The 20,749-nt window shown below is 41.2% G+C and overlaps 1 protein-coding gene across 3 annotated transcripts in view; it reads right to left on the bottom strand.

Annotated features, from left to right (window-relative positions):
- The window catches only part of AP3B1 (adaptor related protein complex 3 subunit beta 1), a 167,582-nt gene that overhangs the window by 82,603 nt on the left and 64,230 nt on the right, over window positions 1–20,749 (bottom strand). For all 3 annotated transcript variants that reach the window (XR_014491277.1, XM_083353111.1, XM_083353112.1), the window contains exons 10-14: window positions 19,767–19,821; window positions 19,600–19,671; window positions 17,364–17,426; window positions 16,736–16,868; window positions 14,761–14,870 (exon numbers count right to left, since the gene is read on the bottom strand). Coding sequence is in view for 2 of the 3 variants with exons in the window: in XM_083353111.1 (XP_083209237.1) it covers window positions 14,761–14,870; window positions 16,736–16,868; window positions 17,364–17,426; window positions 19,600–19,671; window positions 19,767–19,821 (433 nt within the window). In the remaining variant the exon portion in view is untranslated. The remainder of the gene's footprint in view (window positions 1–14,760; window positions 14,871–16,735; window positions 16,869–17,363; window positions 17,427–19,599; window positions 19,672–19,766; window positions 19,822–20,749) is intronic.

Raw genomic sequence — 20,749 nt, forward strand, 5'->3', positions numbered from 1 at the left:
GCGGTTCCATAGGTCTGGCGCGCCCACAGAGAACGCTCTCCCCCTGGGGGCCACCAATCGACATTCTTTGATCGAAGGCACCCTGAGGAGGCCCTCTCTGTGGGAGCGCACTGGACGGAGGGAAGTTGACGCCGGCCGCAGCCAGCACAGCAAATAAGTGAACCTTGTTCCATTTTGATGAAGCCTATTATTTAGGTTTTCTTTTGTAGATGAAAAAGAGTTGCTGTTGTACTTGCTGTAGCTTAGCTGATAGTTCAGCCCCCTGAAAAAAAAATCCCTCTAGATTTTTCCTTATATTTGAGAGAAATCACAGGAACCCTCTCAACCATAATGATTTTGGGGACTATAAACCAAAATAAAGGAACCTTATAGCAAGTCTTTTGCTATCAATACAACCTTCTCAATAACAGATGACGTATTAGGCTAAGCTAAGCCAAAATATAGATGGCTTATATCGAAGTCCCCAATCCCCGATCCATGCACCAGCATCAGTCCATGGCATGTCAGAAACTGGACTGTGCAAACAAGCAAAGCCCTATCTGTGGGATGCAGGCAGCACACGAAACCATGCCCCCTCCAGTCCATGGAAAAACCTCTCACCATGAAACCAGTTCCTGATGCCCAAAAGGTTGGGGACTTGTATCTCTAGTTCTAGACTCTGGATGAAGAAAGATGAAAGACACTTTGTGTAAGGGATGAAGGTGTTAAGATAAGGACTAGTGCTGGTCAGACCAAAGAGTTATAAAATCACCTCTTATGAGAAACAGTTAAGGCAGTTAAGCAGAGTCACTTTAAGTTTCTTTGTAATACTTTCTTCCTTTCCTAGCTTAATTTATGTTTTGTTAACTGCCATATTCCTTCTCCAATGTCAGCTATGTGATTTTCTATATGCTGATGTATGGCTTTTTTTTGTTGGCAATAAAACAACTTACCTAGCAGTATCAAGTCTTTTAGCCATATTGGGCTACTTATCCAGAAAATGGGACAGCTTTCTTTTTTGTCCTTGGTTTCAACTAAAACCTTAAGTATGGATTTATAAAACATCTGAGAACCCTGAAGATGCTATGGGCTAATACAGATCTCTATATTCCAACTCTTGAGACACTGATGTCTTAGTACAGGTATTCCTAGAGTTACGAAAGTTCAGTTAGCGACTGTTCAATATTATAAACCCCAGCCCGAAAATATTTAGGAACTGGTCCCAAGGTTACGTACGTTGCAGCACCACAGCAGTCATTCGCCCTTACGACCAACCGTAGAGACAATGCAACATGCCCCCTATTCCCCCCCTCCATCCTGCCCTGCCAGGTCTCCACAGGCGCTGGGCCTGCTTTGCTAGCCTCCCGGATTCCACTTGCCCTCCCCACCCCATTTCCCATTGTTTATTTACTTTTCAAAAATCTCCAGAGCTCCAGAACGGGCTGACCCAGGGCTGACCCACATGGCAGAAAAGTTGAGGTCTTTTACTCAGATGCTAATGAAGAAGTAAGAACATGAGACCTAAGGAAAATAGCTTCACCAGCATCTGAATAAAAGACTTCAGCTTTTCTGTCATGAAACCAGCATCCCTGCAGGCTTCACTTGGGCCCAGCCTGGGCAGCGCCAGATCAGCCTCCTGCTTAAAGCTGACTGGCTGGTTTAAATAAGCAGCTTCAGGGATTGGGCCATGAAGGCCGTGGTGGTAGCTAATACACAGTGACAACAAAACCTCCATCCTACCACACCATGTGAACCAACTACACCATACACCGGCCTCCCAAGTCAATTCTGCATAAATTCACAGAGATTATGTCCCATTTAAAAGCCTAACAGCCCACGGATAAAAGCTATTTTTCAGCCTGTTGGTACAGCTGGCTATATTCCTATATCTCCTACCGGATGGTAGGAGAGTAAAGAGATACCGTCCAGGGTGTGAGTCATCCCTGAGAATCTTCCTCACTCTTCCAAGGCAACGAGCCCTGGCGATGTCATCCAGTGGTGTCAGGGAACAGCCCACAATGTCTTGTGCTGTGCTCACTACCCTCTGTAATACTTTCCTTTCCGCGGCTGTCAGACCAGCATACCAAACCACAATACCATACGAGAGGACGCTCTCTATAGTAGACCGGTAAAAGAGGGTCATTAGCCATTGTTCTACCCTGTTCTTCCGCAAGACCCTAAGAAAGTGAAGCCTCTGTTTGGCCTTTCTAGCCACCTAGGTTGTGTTAACTTTCCAGGTCAGATCTTCACAGAGGTAGACTCCCAGAAATTTAAAGGAGGAAACTCTCTCCACACAGTCCTCCTCGATGTAAAGTGGGGCAGGTTCCTCCTTACTTTACTTTTCAAAAATCTCCAGAGCTCCAGAATGGGCTGACCCGTTCTAGGCAAAGTTTGTCATATTGTGTAATGGAATGTATGAATGACCTTGGGGAAAGAAAGGAGAACATGCTGCCTAGGAAACAATCAGACAAGAAACAGATAAAGAACCTTAGGAAAGGCCCTCCCCAATGGATCAAATAAGTAAAAGTGGAGGCAGGACATCTGTGATTCCAGTTGGCAAGATTCTGTTAATGCAACCTTACAATAAAGTAGAATCCGTTCAATTTCTTGTATATTCTGCCTTTATCTACTGTGGAGATCAAAACCATGTCTTGAGGCATCATAAAAAGGACACTTTATGAGGATATGGGCAAGAGTTTCTATCTCCCTGAATTCACAAAAGCAAAGTCAATGCAAATAAGGTGTCCCATGAAATCTTCCTGACAACCATGCTGAAGGGGGGGGAGGGGGGCACGCACAGGGGGCTTCTACTTTTGCTTGAAAATTCACAAAAGCATTCAGATGCTTATTTACTTGACAGCTTGTTTAATCATGCAGTTTATCATCTTTTTGCCTCCTTCGTTGTTCTAGCTATGAATGTTGATGGTTTTTACACTGCCATAAATAAATGATGAAAAAATGACCAGTCAAGCTAGAACAGGCCTCAGAATTTAATTCAATGAATACTACTTGTAGCCCCAAAAACTTAAGTGCCAAATTTCCAATATCGAAGGGCAAGTGATAATTGTTATGATCATATACACATGAAAATACAATCCTTGCAGCCTTGTTCATATGCATGATGTGACTTATTAACTTCAGCCATGAAAAATACTTGAAATATATATCAGGAAAAGGTTTCTTTTTAAATTTTCTATATAAACTCCTCCCTTGCCATGAGGATAACATTTCTTGAACAAACAAAGAAAATAATAATTTTCTTGTAGTCTTTGAATCCTGGCTGTTACTCATTAATACATTCAAATGTATAGCAAAAACAAAAAGAAGCCATAACTCATCTCCTGTTCCGGTTCACTAATCTCATTTTTCTCAATATCCTGCCCTATCCACAGGGATACCAACTCTGAAAATATTCCTAATATGATTTACCAAAAAAAAAAAAAAGAATGGGTAAAATTTGTTTAACTGTGGTCAGCAAATGCCACTTTAAATCAAAGCTAACATGCTATTCTCAAGCAAAGTGATTCAATAACTTTCACTAGTAAAAAGTTATGGAGCAGAAAACTAGTTACGTAACAAGAATCAAGCTTACTTTTATGAATTCCCTTGATTCACCACTACCATATACATACATAATACTGTTAGGTATATTGTCTAATTTGACATTACTGGACATTGTAGAACATGTCATAGGTTTTACTAGATTAAATAGTCCTTTTAAGAATACAGGTATTGAAGCAGTTATATTTTACTGTGAAAGATTTGCCAAAATACAAGCCAAAGATTTTTAGGTAATTCACAGCTAAATGTAAGAATTAGAGCTTGTGAGCAATGGGGAGCTCTGTTATTAAACAGGATGTTGCAATCCGCTTATATTGAATATGTGCAAAAGGAAAAAGCCCTGTAACTATTTGAGAAATACAAGACACTGTTATTTTCAAGTAACTACATCTACTTTGACACTGCCAACCCCTGCAATAATCCTAACCTTCATAATAAGTAGATATAGGGAGCATACAAGTGAATATTTATTTTAGCCCTTGGCCAATCAACAAAAAGCAACATATCGTATAGCTGAAGTGTCATACTTATATAAAATTAGCTGAATACAGCCATTTTGATTATATAAAAATGATGGGCTATCATTTTAATAGCAGTATAACAGTACTTAGTAACCTTTTAAGTATTAGGCTAATACCTGTAATCCAGTAAGTTACACACAGTAAACCTTTTCTGATGTCTCTTTGACATTAAGCTCCAGAATCTATGATCTCAGGCTCAAAGAATCTGCTCTCCCTTCAAAATTGACATTTATTTTCCCTTGAATAATAAAGATCCATTATCTATATTCACTTACTTTTGCCAAACTTATAATTTCTTTCACCAAAGCTTATTTAAATGTGTTTCCCTCATCCATCCTGGAAAACAGATTTTCAAAGCAGCAATCTTTTAGTAGTATCTGTCCCCATGTTGCTGGTGATTAGGAAATTATGGCACATAACTTGTGTAACCACAGATATGGACCCCGAAAGAACTAAAATGGTTACCAAGTTCCTTTTTTTACTGTCCATATGACGAGAAATAGCTGTTACAAGCAAGATTATTTGGCAATACACAACTTTACTATAAGAAAATGGGTTGTAAAAGATAAATTTTATGAGTGAAGGTTTGTTCTCCGAGCTTGTGGGTTGGTTTCTGAACATTTTGTTACCAGACTAGGTAACATCGTCGGCAGAGTTTAGGGGATATCAGTGTTCTTCTGTTTATAAGGGCTTCATATAGTCAGTGGGTTTTGTGATGGGTCACTATCATAAATTTTATGATAGTGCTATAGAATATTATTTTTCTTTTAAATTTTTCTTTTCTTTTAAAAAGTTCAAATGTGGTAGATTTTGATGTAATATTAGTATGGCACCCTTTTTAAAACACCTATCTAAAGAAGTAGAAATGAGAATCTCTTTTGGTGTATTCAATTTGAGACCATGCTTTTGAATTTTGGGTGTGAAGCAAAATGTGCCAGAAATGTGTAAGCCATGTGTCCCAAGAAGGTCTGGAAATTGAATTCTGTCCCACCCATCTTGAAAGTCATCATAATAACACTTATGTTCATAGTCATTAAATCTCTGCTACTTTGTGCTCAAAAGCTCTGTCAGGAAAATTCTCTTATTTGATCAGGAATACCATAGTTTGTCTTTCTAGAAAGCTGCCACTGTCATTTGTCATCATAACTCTGTAGCTGTATACATTTCTTTTATATTTGTATTTTATTGTCATATGGATAAAACATCCATAAATAAAACTAAAGATACAGAAAGTGACAGACTAAAAAGATGGACTGTGGAATTGTTAGACAAGGGAAGTTTTAAATGCTTGAGTCCATTTACCAAATTAAATATGGCAAGACTGATGTCATTAGTACACAGTGAGAATGGGATTATTTCTAATGTTCCAAAGGTTACATTGCATTAAGACCTTACTCCCAAAGTATCATTTAAGTTTGGCTAAATAGTAATTGAATGGTACATTAATTTTTAAAGTATAAAAGGAATAGTCACCTGCAGAGCCAAATTTACTTCTACATAAGAATGCAGGAATAATATAAATATTAAGACAGATTAGTTCAAGAACTACATTTGCACAACGATTTAAATGTTAGAAGAAATAGCTCATATTATTATTAAACAGCTCCAGCTGTTAAAAGACATAAAGGCTCCCTGTGTATATTACATTTATATGAATATACAACAATGAATATGTTCTATTGTATGAAAATATGTTCTATTGTATGTATAATTTTCATTAAATGTTGGCTAAATAGCCCCAATGGGAACAATAAAACTGGGGGCGGGGGGAGAGGAGGAGAAAACAGTAAGAATATCAAGAAGAAAAAAGAAGAAGAAATCTGTTGCTCGTATCTGTGAGCAGAAGCATCCTTTGGCCAGAACTCTCCTCTGCAACGCTCAAATAGAATTAATCTATCCATCTAATCTTAAGGGTTAGGATGCAATATTGCTTCCCTTGACTATTATCCTTAAATAATTTACACAGAGTTATAAAGGTACAAAGTTAACTGATCCATTGCCTGGCATTTCTTGAATTATATGTAATGACCCTGAATATGTAAGAATAGAGAAAATAATACATTCAGTACACATTTCCGTTTTGTATTATTCTTTAGATCAAGCAAGATTATAAAATATACTGTCTGTTATTTTATATAGTAAACTGCATAGGCAAATAGTTACGGGTATTTTTCAATCCTGTGGATTGTATACAATGGCTTTACCAATGAAGGAAATTACGTTCTAAACCAGGAATAAAAAAGATAAAATATTTATCACATAAAGCATCTAAAAATTCTAATATACTCCCCTTCACATAATTTATGAGAAATTATGGTGATGACACAGACTTTCAAATAAAAACAGCTACGTTTGAGTAGGGGAGTATATTAGAATTTTGCTATCCTTCATATTACAACCTGAGAGTTTTAAGAACAATTCTTATACTTATAAAGCATGATATTTAGTCATCTTGTTTGCTTTGATAAGATTTTTCAAGATAAATCTGAATACAACTGTGCTACAATAAATTACTAATGTAATCAATACAAAGCAAATGCTAATTTGCCTGAAGCAAAACTTTTATGGACAGGTGTAACTATGAGTTAAGTTTATACTAAAATAAACCTATCCACTTAAACCTTAGTGTGATAAAATTGTATCTCATGGGAGAAATATAGGGGCAGAGATCGACCCTGAGACCTCTCATTTGTGGAGTTCCTCAGGGATCGGTTCTCTCGCCTCTCCTGTTCAACATCTACATGAAGCCGCTGGGTGAGATCATTTGTGGTTTTGGAGATGGGTATCATCAATATGCTGATGATACCCAGCTTTTTATTTCGACCCCAAACCACCCCAGTGATGCCCTCGACGTGATGTCCTGCTGCCTGGAGGCGGTCCGGGTCTGGATGGGGAGGAACAGGCTTCGACTCAACCCTGACAAGACTGAGTGGCTGTTCGTGCCGGCATCCCGGGAAATTCCGATTATTCCATCTCTGGCCATGGGGGGTGAGCTATTACCCCCCGTAGATAGGGCTCGCAACTTGGGGGTCCTTCTAGATTCACAGCTCTCTTTGGAAGAGCATATTGGAGCTGTGACTAGGGGGGCCTTTGCCCAGGTTCGCCTGGTGCACCAGTTGCGGCCCTATCTAGACTGGGATGCCTTGCGTACAGTCACTCATGCGCTCGTGATTTCTCATCTAGACTACTATAATGCTCTCTACATGGGGCTGCCCTTGAGGTCCACCCGGAGACTTCAACTGGTGCAGAATGCAGCCACGCGAGTTGTCTTGGGGGTTTCCCCGATACTCCCATGTTACACCTTTGCTCCGCGAGCTGCATTGGCTACCAGTTGCTCTCCGGGTGAGGTTCAAGGTGTTAGTGATGACTTACAAAGCCCTACATGGCATGGGTCCGGATTACCTACGGCAACACCTGCGGCCGGCGTCAACTTCCCTCCGTCCAGTGCGCTCCCACAGAGAGGGCCTCCTCAGGGTGCCTCCGATCAAAGAATGCCGATTGGTGGCCCCCAGGGAGAGAGCGTTCTCTGTGGGCGCGCCAGACCTATGGAACCACTTACCGGTTGAGCTCCGGATGGCCCCCGACCTTCGCTCCTTCCGGCGCGATCTCAAAACCTTCTTTTTTGAACAAGCTGGCCTGGTCTGATGGGATGGGGTTGGGTTTTTTTATAATTAGTTTTAACTTTTAATATGTATTAATTACTACGGGCATACTTGTTTAATCACTTTTTAATTTTTGTATCCTGTTTTTTATTATGTATTGCCCTGTTCACCGCCCTGAGTCCTTCGGGAGAAGGGCGGTATACAAATTAAATTATTAAATTAAATTAAATTAAATCAAAGCATATTTTGTCCCATCAACTAGTGATTTCTTTTCAAATCTAAATTCTTCAGAAAAGAATATACAAATTCCTCAGAAAAGAATTACCATATGTTTGTATATACATATATAATATAGTTCAGACATAACATATATTAAGGACTACATACAATATACTATCATTATTTGTGTATTAAAAATACTGCACATACATATATACATATGTAAGAGTTGAATGAAAAGTAATGACTTTAATGTTATAAATTGCCAACAAATTTCAGTACTGATACACTAGAAGGTCCAGTCTTGGTATCATGTGGCTTGCACCTTTTCCTTGAATTGAATCTTTGATGAAGAAATGGAAATGCCTTTATGGAAGAAGAAATACGTGGGATTCTTTTGTGACAGCTGTAAGAAGTTCGTCCATTTCTGGCAAAAGTGTATAGTGAATGTTGGTGATTATGTTGATATGGATAACAAAAGAACTGGTTTCAAGGATTATTTTCCTGTTTTGTTTATTAAAGTATATCTATGTAAACTAAAGTTATGCAAATGAAAGCATTACTATTCATTTAATCTCCATGCACTACTAAACCAGTAATGTAAGGAATAAACTGATCAGATATAGAACATACTGAGCCTTGCTTGTCCCTTGTTGTTAACAAATCATTTCAGATGAGCTAAGGGAAACAGACCAAGAAGATGTTTGCAATTCTACTTCAAAACAGTAATAACCCAAAGGGCAAAATGTGGTAGAAGTTAAGACCATACACGCTAATACAGGAAATTTAGTGTTGTTATTTATGTAGGTAAGATAAAAGATAGATTTAAAAAATGTGCAATGTTTTGAATTTGATGTGGAAAAAGGGCTACAGAATATGCAAGCATACAAATACAACACTTATAAGCAATTTATTAAAGCAACTGCATCATGGTATTACATTAGGAATCCATTAGCCAAAGTGATGCTCTTCCTGTCATGTCATCAAGAATATTTAAGTACACCCACAATTTTTCTTCTATAAGTATTTCCTGACATGGGGAAAAAAATCATACTGGATGAACCTTAGGGCGGTTCCTGCCTCATGGGCGCGACCTGTCGCCTGTTTTCATACTCCCCTTAATGACGGGCCCAAGCTTTGGGACTCCGAGAGGTGGTTGGGCTTGGATAGGGGCCTCGAGTTAAGACGCGCTAAGAGGCCCCTGATCAGATTTTTAGCCGGTTATTTTAGGAGGTTAGGGAGGGGGAGGGAGGGGGAGATGGGGAGGGAACTTGTAACCGGCACTCAGTCTGGTCCTGTTAGAGGTCCTGGTGGGACGGGGTTGGGGGAGGTGGCTGCTGGCGCTGGGAATGTGGGGGTGGGGTATCGAATCCCCACGGCGATAGGGTATGGCAGCAGGTGTTTGCGAGGAGGGTCATATCAACATCTGGGATCGCGCCCCCGCTATCTTCGAGCGGTGGCGCGCTCCGACCCTCCGGTTAGCACCCTCTTACCCGGGGATGAGGGTGATCAGGCCCCTGAGCTCAGGCTGGTCTATTTTAACGCTAGATCCGTAGTTAATAAAGCTCCCCTCATCCGTGATCGGATCGAGGAGGAATGTGCGGATCTAGCGTGCATCACGGAAACTTGGCTGGGCTCGGAGGGAGGGGTGCCTCTCACCGAGTTATGCCCGCCGGGTTTCCGGGTGCTGCACCAGCCACGGGCTCAGGGCAGGGGTGGTGGGGTGGCAGTGGTTATTCGGGAGACATTGTGTCCCCGGGAGGCCACCATTGTCCAGATGGCCGGGAGTGAGACCCTCCTCTTGAGGTGTGGTCCTCGGGTTCAGTTGGGCTTGTTGCTTACATACCTGGCGCCCAGCTGTGTGGCAACAGCCCTGCCCGAGCTGCTCGACACCCTCTCAGGGTTGGCGGTGGAGTTCCCCAGGCTCGTAGTCCTGGGTGACTTCAACCTGCCATCACTGGGAGGGTCGTCGGAGTTAGCTCGGGAGTTCATGGTTTCCATGACAGCCATGGGCCTGACCCAGGTTATTTATTTATTTATTTAATTAATTTATATACCGCCCTTCTCTCAAGAGACTCAGGGCGGTTAACAGGGCAATACGTAAAAGACAAATACAAAAGTTAAAATTATTAAAACATGATTAAACAATGCCCATAGTACAAATAGTACAAATTTAAAATTAAAGTCATAATAACAAACCCACCCCATCCCATCAGGCCAGGCCCGCTTCCTTAAAGAGATGGGTTTTAAGGTCGCGCCGGAAGGAGCGGAGGTCGGGCGCCATCCGGAGCTCTACCGGAAGATGGTTCCATAAGTCCGGTGCACCCACAGAGAACGCTCTCCCCCTGGGGGCCACCAGTCGGCATTCTTTGACCGGTGGCACCCTGAGGAGGCCCTCTCTGTGGGAGCGTACTGGGCGGAGGGAAGTTGACGCCGGCTGCAGGTGCTCCCCCGACTCATGAGGGGGTTCACACTCTTGACCTGGTGTTTCTGTCTGGACAGTGGCTGGATGATCTGGGAGGGGGTTCTCCAGTCATCACCCCTCTGTCATGGTCAGACCATTACCTCCTGAGGCTAGTTTTCCGTCATGCCATCCCCCGCCACTGGGCGGCGGAGCCGACCAGGTGGTTCCGCCCCAGGCGCCTAATGGACCCAGATCGGTTCCAGAGGGCGCTTGGGCCTATACCTATCACCCTTACCCACAGCCCAGTCGATGCCCTGGTGGAGGCCTGGGAAACGGCAGCCACCAGGGCACTCGACTGTGTTGTACCCATGCGACCTCTGACCCGACGCAGATCCCGTTGGGCCCCATGGTTCTCTGTGGAGCTCCGGGAGATGAAGCGGCGGAGACGAGGTCTAGAGAGCGGTTGGAGATCCAGCCGATCCGAATCCGACCGATTGCAGTTAAGAACCTTTATAAGGTCTTATCTTGCGGCGATAAGGACGGCGAAGTCTAACTACTTTGCCGCCCTTATCGCGTCCGCAGATAATCGCCCGGCCGCCCTGTTTAGGGTGACTCGCTCCCTCCTTAACCAGGAGGTGAGAGAGGATCCCTTGCAGGGACGAGCCGAGGAGTTTAGTCATCATCTGGCGGACAAAATCGCTTGGATCCGGACCGGCTTGGACTCTGACTGGGCAGAGTCTAATGTGGAGGAATCAGGCGGTCTTGAGCACGTTATCTGGACTGAGTTCGACCCTGTTTCCCCTGATGATGTGGACAGGATCATGGGGAGACTGAGCACTACCACCTGTTTGTTGGATCCGTGCCCCTCCTGGCTAGCTTATGCGGCTTGGGAGGGAACACGAGGCTGGTTCCATGCAGTAATAACTGCTTCTTTGAAGGAGGGTGTCTTTCCTGCCGCCTTGAAGGAGGCGGTGGTGAGGCCCCTTCTCAAGAAGCCTGCTTTGGACCCGGCTGTTTTAAACAACTATCGTCCAGTCTCCAACCTTCGCTTTCTGGCGAAGGTTGTTGAGAGTGTGGTGGCGCACCAGCTCCCTCTGTTCCTGGAAGAAACTGATTATCTGGACCCGTACCAATCGGGCTTCAGGCCCGGACACAGCACGGAGACGGCATTGGTCGCGCTGGTGAATGATCTCTGGAGAGCCAGGGACAGGGGTTGCTCCTCTGTCCTGGTCCTGTTAGATCTCTCAGCGCCGTTCGATACCATCGACCATGGTATCTTGCTGCGGCGTCTCAGGGGGCTGGGAGTGGGAGGCACCGTTTTACGGTGGTTCTCCTCCTACCTCCAGGGCCGCTCGCAGTCGGTGTTGACAGGAGGGCAGAGATCCGCCCCGAGGTCTCTCATTTGTGGAGTTCCTCAGGGGTCGGTTCACTCGCCCCTCCTGTTCAACATCTATATGAAGCCGCTGGGCGAGATCATTCGTGGTTTTGGGGTGGGGTATCACCAGTACGCTGATGATACCCAACTTTTTCTTTCCACCCCAAACCAACCCAGTGATGCCCTCTCCGTGATGTCCCGGTGCCTGGAGGCGGTTCAGGTCTGGATGGGGAGAAACAGGCTTCGTCTCAATCCCGCCAAGATTGAGTGGCTGTGCATATCGGCATCTCGGGTTAACCAAGTTATTCCACCTTTAATGATGGGGGGTGAGGTGTTACCCCCCGTTGATAGGGCTCGCAACCTGGGCGTCCTCCTGGATGCACGGCTCAATTTTGAAGACCATATAGGAGCCGTGACCAGGGGGGCTTTTGCACAGGTTCGCCTGGTGCGCCAGTTGCGTCCCTATCTGGACCGAGACGCCCTACGCACAGTTACTCATGCGCTTGTGACCTCCCGCTTGGACTACTGTAACGCTCTCTACATGGGGCTGCCCTTGAAGACCACACGGAGGCTTCAACTGGTGCAGAATGCGGCCGCGCGAGTTGTAATGGGGGTCTCCCGATACTCCCATGTAACACCTCTACTCCGCGAGCTGCATTGGCTTCCGGTTGCCCTCCGGGTGAAATTCAAGGTGCTGGTTATTACCTATAAAGCCCTACATGGCCTGGGTCCGGGTTATTTGAGGGAACACCTGCTGCCGGCATCAAATGCCCTTCGCCCAGTGCGCTCCCACAGGGAGGGTCTGCTCAGGGTTCCGCCGGTGAGAGATTGCCGGCGGGTGACGCCCAGGGATAGGGCCTTCTCAGTGGGAGCGCCTGCCCTCTGGAACCAGCTGCCGGTGGAGCTGAGAACTGCCCCCGACCTCCGATCATTCCGCAGGGGCCTGAAGACCTGGCTCTTTGAGCTCTCGGGCCCAGGCTGAGGAGAAATTTTTAATTGGGGTTTTAATTGTGTACAGGGTCAATTTAATATTTTTTAATTCGGTTTTAACTTTTGTATGTTGGATTTTAATTCCCTGTAAACCGCCCTGAGTCCTCAGGGAAAGGGCGGTATATAAATGTAACTAAATAAATAAATAAATAAATAAATAACCTTTAGGATGATATGGTTTCTGTATCTGATCCTAGAAACATACATGTGGCTGAAATGAGATGCAGATAGTGTTAGTTGTATTCCAAGCACTTTTTCCAAACCAAATTTGAAGCACTAGGAAATAAATATTAATACAGATATTGTGCAATATTAATAACACTTAATTTGCAGGTTAAAACTTTTGAACCATTCATAAATTTACAGATGGATGGCATCATAAATATTAAAACATATGTTTTGTTTAGAAAAATATTAATATCTAGACCCGTACCAATCGGGTTTCAGGCCGGGCTACAGCACGGAGACGGCATTGGTCGCTCTGATGAATGATCTCTGGAGAGCCCGGGACAGGGGCTATTCCTCTGTCCTAGTCTTATTAGACCTCTCGGCGGCTTTCGATACCATCGACCATGGTATCTTGCTGCGACGCCTCAGGGGACTGGGAGTGGGAGGCACGGTTCTGCGTTGGTTCTCCTCCTTTCTCCAGGGTCGCTCGCAGTCGGTGCTGACAGGGGGACAGAGGTCGACCCCGAGGCCTCTCGCTTGCGGAGTCCCTCAGGGGTCGGTCCTCTCGCCTCTCCTGTTCAACATCTACATGAAACCGCTGGGTGAGATCATTCGCAGTTTTGGAGTAGGGTTCCATCAGTATGCTGATGACACCCAGCTTTTTATCTCAACTCCAAACAATATCAGTGATGCCCTAGACGTGATGTCCCGCTGCCTGAAAGCGGTCCGGGAATGGATGGGGAGGAACAGGCTTCAACTGAACCTGGACAAGACTGAATGGCTGTACGTTCCGGCAAACCAGGATATTCAGAATGTCCCATTGCTTAACATCGGGGACATGTTACTACCCCCTGTTGATAGGGCCCGCAACCTGGGTGTCCTCCTAGACTCGCAGCTCTCCCTAGAAGACCACATAGGAGCTGTGACCAAGGGGGCCTTCTCCCGGGTTCGACTAGTTCGCCAACTACGGCCTTATCTAGACCTGGATTCCTTACGTACAGTCACCCATGCCCTTGTGACCTCTCGCCTAGACTATTGTAACGCTCTCTACATGGGGCTGCCCTTGAGATCCACTCGGAAGCTTCAGCTGGTGCAAAGTGCGGCGGCACGGACACTCTTGGGAGCCTCCCGATACTCCCATATCACACCTCTCCTCCGTGCGCTGCACTGGCTTCCGGTTGCCTTCCGAGTGAAGTTCAAGGTGCTAACAATGACATACAAAGCCCTACATGGCATGGGTCCGGACTACCTACGGGAGCACCTTCTGCCGATGTCAGCACCCCACCGTCCTGTGCGCTCCCACAGAGAGGGCCTCCTCAGGGTGCCACCGCTCAAGGAATGTCGGCTGGTGGCCCCCAGGGGGAGGGCATTCTCAGTGGGTGCGCCGGCCCTCTGGAACAGTTTACCAACCGAAATCCGGATGGCCCCCGACCTCCGTACCTTCCGTCGCGACTTAAAAACTTTCCTGTTCCAGCAGTCCGGCCTGGCATGATAGCGTTAATTGGGGTCCCAGTTTGTTTTCACTATTGTTTTTATTACTTTTTATTGTTCATCTGTATACCTTCCTCTGTACACCGCCCCGAGTCCCTCGGGAGAAGGGCGGTTTATAAAAACTAATAAATAAATAAATAAATAAATAAATAATACAATCCCTATGTATATTTTTTGTATTTCAAATTATTAAGAAATGTAGTTTGAAAAATACAGTATAAGATCTTGATCTTCCATATATTGAATGTGTGTATGTGTGTGCTTGCGTATATGTTAATATATATATATACCGATTTTTCCATTTAATATAGAAGGTACATGGAATACACAGATGAATTCAACAAATAATAATTTGTTGGATAATTATCTTGAACAAATGAAATTCAGAGAAATTTTGGTTACAAAATTCTAAACATCAATGGTATAATCATATAAAGACTCAGTACTTACAGTTATACTGTCAAGGAGCCTGGCCATGCGTTTAATTATTTCACCATGGTGTGCTGGTTGTGTTTGCAGCAGTTTCTTAATTACTACTATACTTTCAGCTACTACTATTTCTGGTAAAATAAAAGAATAAAATAAGTTTTTAAAAGGTATGCATCACAGTCAAATAATTAGAAAATTGATGTTTATTTCCAAAATATGTTGTGACAAAATAGAATATCCTCTAATATTCAGCTTAGTAGTGGACATCCTGCACTTCTACAGAACAATAAGTCTATTACAATGATCAGTCATATCGTTATAAATAAAGCTTTTTGCTTTTAGACAAGACTGGATTCTAGTTCCACAAAATAAGGCAAGATGAGTGGAGCAATATCAGCCTGGATAGTTTTGAGATTATGATCCTGAGGAATTGGATATGTTTGGTTTGAATATGGATTTAAACAGGCTACAAGAAGGACACAGAAAAAGATATTGCACTAGACACACAAAAGAAACCAGCTGACGTTTGAATAACTAAAAGGAATATCCCAGTTGTTGCTGTTGATGGGTCGTAGTCCATCGATGGAATAGTCTGGAACTTGTGGGTCCTCTTCAAGTTAAAGCTCCTACCTCAACAGTAGCTGAAAGCTCTGGCCAGGGAGGTATTTGCCCAACATCATTGGTATGTTAGTTCTTGGACAATCTAGTCCAGGAAACAGAAACTCCTGCTCTTGTCACATGGCTGAATTAGGGTAACTACTACAGCTACAACTGGCATAACTGCAGAAGCTAGGCTGCTGGTAAATGGACCTAACTACCACAGAATAACATTGATTTTTTAATTATTTAGTTGGTTGTCAGTTGGCTTTGACCCAAATTCAAATTGCCAGATATTTACCAATAAAGTCCTTTAAGACAAGGTATTACATTAAGGAACACATTAGCCAAAGTGACTCTGCTCTTCCTGTCAAGTCATCAATGCACCTCTTTCATGGAATGAAGTGAAATGGCATGGATTGGACTAGGTTATATGCTTTTTTTCTTTATTTGTACTTTATACCAAAATCAATTGGAGGAAGGTATGCAAAAATTAAATAAATAATAAAATTGTGAGACCAGTACAGAGCAAAAATCATGTAAGTAGGTTGGTATATAAGTAAACAAATACATTAAATAATGTGAAGAGATGGGAAAGATACTTAAGCACACCCTTCATTTTTCTTCTATAACAACATTCCCACATGGGAAAGATTCATCCTGGACTCTAAGTACATTTATGCAATGGAATTTTAGGAAGAGAGCAGCAGATGACATAATTATTTCTGTCTATTAATTTTACTCTACAAATCTCCCCCTTCCTGAGACTTTTTGACTCAGCAAAGATTGCTATTCATAAGACATTGTTAGAATCTGTAACTTATATAACTATAAAATAATGCAAATATGAAATTATATTTTGAAACACACACTTATGTTTGTAATATAGGGAATAGCAAAATAAAGTACCTCGGCAACAGAACAGATTATATTCTAACGGTCAACGTGGTATAATTCCATAGAAAACCATCATTGGACACCCAATGAAACTATAAATATATTACATATCTCTATTTTTTTCTGATCTATGTATTAAAAAAGAAAAAAAATTGAACTGTGCATATTTATTAATGGCTAGTTTAAACAGTTTGATATGCTTCTTTAATAACACACCAAAAAAACACATTGCTTATAGCACCCTACTTTAATGCAATGGAGAAAAATGAATTTATATTCTATATGAAAGACTGGAGTATAGCCTTTTTGATATTAATACATCTTTGCAAAAAAAAAATCGTTTTGAAGATCCTCAAATAGATGCAGTGCTGCTATTTGTCCTACACTCAGTTGTTTAAGGGAAATGACATTTCTATGTAGTCCTCTAATAAGGTTCTACTATAGAATGTTACTAGAAAATAAAAGTTTTCATTCATTCAGAAGACAAAATAGAATAACTTACCATCCCTATTGGACAGCAAACACACCAAGCCATTTAGGCACGTATCAGTCACTTCTGAGATGTTGGTTGCACATCTGCCTATTGCCTGGATTGTAGCTGCAGCAAATTGCTTATCTTGGCTTTTCACATAGGTCTGAAGAAAACAAGAATTTCATTATCTCATCAGTTTAAGAAAGCCATAGCTCGGAAACTAGCTTTGGTGCGTAGTAACAGTTGTGGGGATAGAGGATGTGCTAGCTGTAGTTATCCAAACTATATCAAAAGGAATCAGTTTATTTTCATGAACAATAATAATACAGAGAAACTCAGTAACAAGTATTAATCTGAGCAGAAAAATAGCTTGGTTCATATGTTGTTTCAGAAACATTTCAATCTATTAAATTAGCATAGCCTAAGGAAAGCCAGATTTTAAAAAAATACTTTGAAGGCACACAAATTACAGGTGCCTTTCCATATATGGCCGCTAACAACTACCATTGGTACTCCAAATGCTTTAACATATCACAATCTTCCTTACCTACAACATGGGAGTATTAAGTAAATTTGCAAGGGCAGAAGGATATGAAATTAATTTAAAACTGAACATCAGATATAATAGCATGAATAAAAATATAAATAATGCACAAACCTGAAATTCTCTGAGAAGAGTTGATATATTGGCTTCATTTGCTAGATTAGTTAAAATTTCAAGCTAGAAAACAAGGTAAAATATTAAGGGAATACAGATACACAATTACTTTATATTTTTAATAAACCACTGAAAACTGTAAATATAAGTTAGTTTTGTCAAATTAAAAATGGGAAGATATAAGCTCCAGCTTTGTAACCTGTTAATAAAATATTTTTTCCACAAAACAATATAATTTCTATCTATGCAAGGAACTCCTATGTCAAAGCAAAAACATCCGATGCTATGGTACTCAAATATTCTTTAAGGTAAACAATGCCTTGAAGTTCTTTGAAGAGTTTCATCTGTCAGAACCATGACATCGTGCTGAACTCATGCTAGGTGATAATCACTGAAGCTTTTATTTCAGTCATGGAAGCTTCCTAATTTAGAATAGAATAGAATTCTTTATTGGCCAAGTATGATTGGTCACACAAGGAATTTGTCTCCAGTGCATAAGTTCACAGTGTAATATATAAACAGCAAGTAATAGGTCATAAATCATAAATCATAGTTACAATAAAATTTATTTATAAAAATATTTCTGGGTCTTTCAGAATTATTATCAACATTCAATAAAATAAAAGGTGGCTGAGACCCAGTGCTTTGACCATGTATCTACCTACTGAAAAAAATGTAAACAAATGTTAAGCTGAGTTAACAGAACTGAAGAAGCTTTTTGGATGAGAAGCAAAACGTCTTCAAATAAAAAGTCCAGTTGCCTCGTGAAAAAACACCTTTGAGAAAACTGGATTTAGTAGCATCAAAGCAACAAAATTACGGTGTCTCTTTCCTTCTAGATTTACATAATTTAGAAACCTTTCATTTGTGAAGATCTTACAAATTGATCTTGAGTACAAATAGATCTCTATTCAACTCTCCCGTTTCTCCACTATCTTGAGGGGAAAACTTCAAGTGATGAAGTTTAATACTGTTTAATACTTCCTAGTGACTCATCTGTTTCATCCACCCATTCTGGTCATCAGGTTATTAGAAGTAGGATACCTCTTCCATCTTTTGATCAAGTAAACTCTTAGTTATTGACCTTGTGATATTTGTCACTTGAATAAGTATATGCTGCCCTGAGACTTGGCTGGGAAATATTTAAAGAGCTAGATAAACTACCCATACCTCCAAGCACTTGGTACTAAGAAAGATTTGCATAAATAGACTGATGTCAGCCAGAACCCACTTGGAAGAGATCATCAGCAGGCAATTAACACACATTTAAAATTATTTATGTTACTTTTGCTAATAGTGGGGATGGGTACAGAAATGTACAAGCCACAAAAACTCAGCCATAACAAGTATATTTCAGTAATCTCCACTTCAGCATTTTAGCAGAACTTTTCAATCTTATATTTAGAGTCTGATCATCTCAGTTAATTCTCATATCACTACCACCGGGGAACTAGAATTCAAAATTTCCTCATCCATTTCACCAATCCGGACTGTTTCCTATTTTTATCACAGTTTAGGCCTTGGTCAGAATCCAATCCTATTTAACCATTTTTCTGCACTGACAAATACTCTGTTCCAACTTCAACTTTTACGTTTTTGGATAGAGATGCTGTATACATTAAAAACAAGGCCTTATCTCTCTGGGAAGAACACTCTGATGACCATACTTTTGATTAGCCAATAAATAGGAGTCAAAATTGATCAATTTTTATATTTACAATCTGAAAGCTCAAAAATATTTTATGTATAATTTAGAGAGGAGTTTCTCAACATTTCCATTATGTGCTGAGTTGTTTGTTTTTGTTTTGTTTTTGATATGGAAATGTACAATGAATTAGTAACACATGTACATTCTTGTTTTTATCCAGTATTTACTTCCAAGACCTAGACAGAATGTACTTTCCTTCTCCTCCTGTCATACCATCATTCTTAACTTCCTATTCAGTACAGTGTTTAAATGCATTAAATATAATAGCTCAATTAAAGTCATTTTATTATCTATAAACAGTACTACAATAAAGGTTCTCAACTTAAATATGCTTTGCTCAAATGAAGTGCTTCAATAAATAAACAAGATCTATTCTGAAACAAAATTTGAGCAGTATCACTTTCATATTCTCATTCAGTGCCATTGTTTTGGAAAGAATAAATCTTGACAATTTGTGTCTTTTTGTCTCAATATTAGCAAAGCAAAGCAGTACATCAAAGACATGAATTATACTTAAAACAAGCATACCTTTAATGTCTTGATCATAGTTGGATCAGTTGACCTAACATAGAAACTCTTCAAGTAAGGCTCAAATAGCCCCTGGATGGGAAAATAAAATAGAATAAGAAATCAATGTCAACAAATATGAAGATCAAAATGAAGTATTTTGAATGTATAAAGCCAATATGTCAAACCTTGCGCTGGATCGACATTGTTGCTATATTCTGGAGAACAATATACTGTACTTCCCTAAAAGTGAATGGAACATGATTAGTGTCTTGCTTAATTATTTCTCCATGAGAACTATGTAATTAAAAATAAACTGAATATAAAATGACATGACTATGCTTTTACATAGAAAGATTAGTAAGTTACTTACATATATATTTTATACAACTGAATTTGACAAATATAATTTACATAGTAACTTATGAACATCATCAGAAGTGTACGTAGACATGCAGGGGCTTAGCTATATCCACAATTAACAGTAATTTTATTAGAAAATGAAAGCCATACTGAAATGTCTAAAATCTTATTCCATTGATAGAAGAGTAATTCTATTCAATATTACTGCAAATATTACAAGAGACTACTGAACTTGTATGTGAAATCCCTGATTAAACCTAGATTCTGAAATTAAATTTAAAGGAGATTATCTTATTTGACTTCATTTTAATATGCACCAGTTATGTGGAAAATATAAGGGTTGACAAGAAATAACATTTAGTAGTAGTTGAAGAATTTAGAGAAATCTTGTGGCCCATTATTATATTTTATTCCACATAAGGAAATTGCAATATTGGGGTGTTTTTTTTTGGTATGGTAGAACAGAGTTCCCCAACATTTTTGGCTTTGCAGACCAACAGGGGGTGGGAAGGAGGGATGGTTCTGCGTAAGCATCAGGAAAATGTGCATGCACAGTTCCATTTTGCGAGTGGCAGACATATGCACCCTGCTTATGCAAATGGAGCACACGTCCTTGCTTGCCCGCTAATTCCATGGCACGGTTCCGAAAGGTTCAAGGCCTGGTAGGGGTCGCAGCCCGGGGATTGGAGACTCCTCTGGTAGAATGTATAAATGAATCCCACTAAAGAAACTACTGCATATAATTCTAATGAATACCTTTCTAGATCATGCTAAGCCAAAAATAGTATAGCTAAGTTTTGTTTCATGT

This window comes from Vipera ursinii (assembly GCF_947247035.1).
Source record: "Vipera ursinii genome assembly, chromosome: 2".
NCBI classification, from domain to species: Eukaryota; Metazoa; Chordata; class Lepidosauria; order Squamata; family Viperidae; genus Vipera; species Vipera ursinii.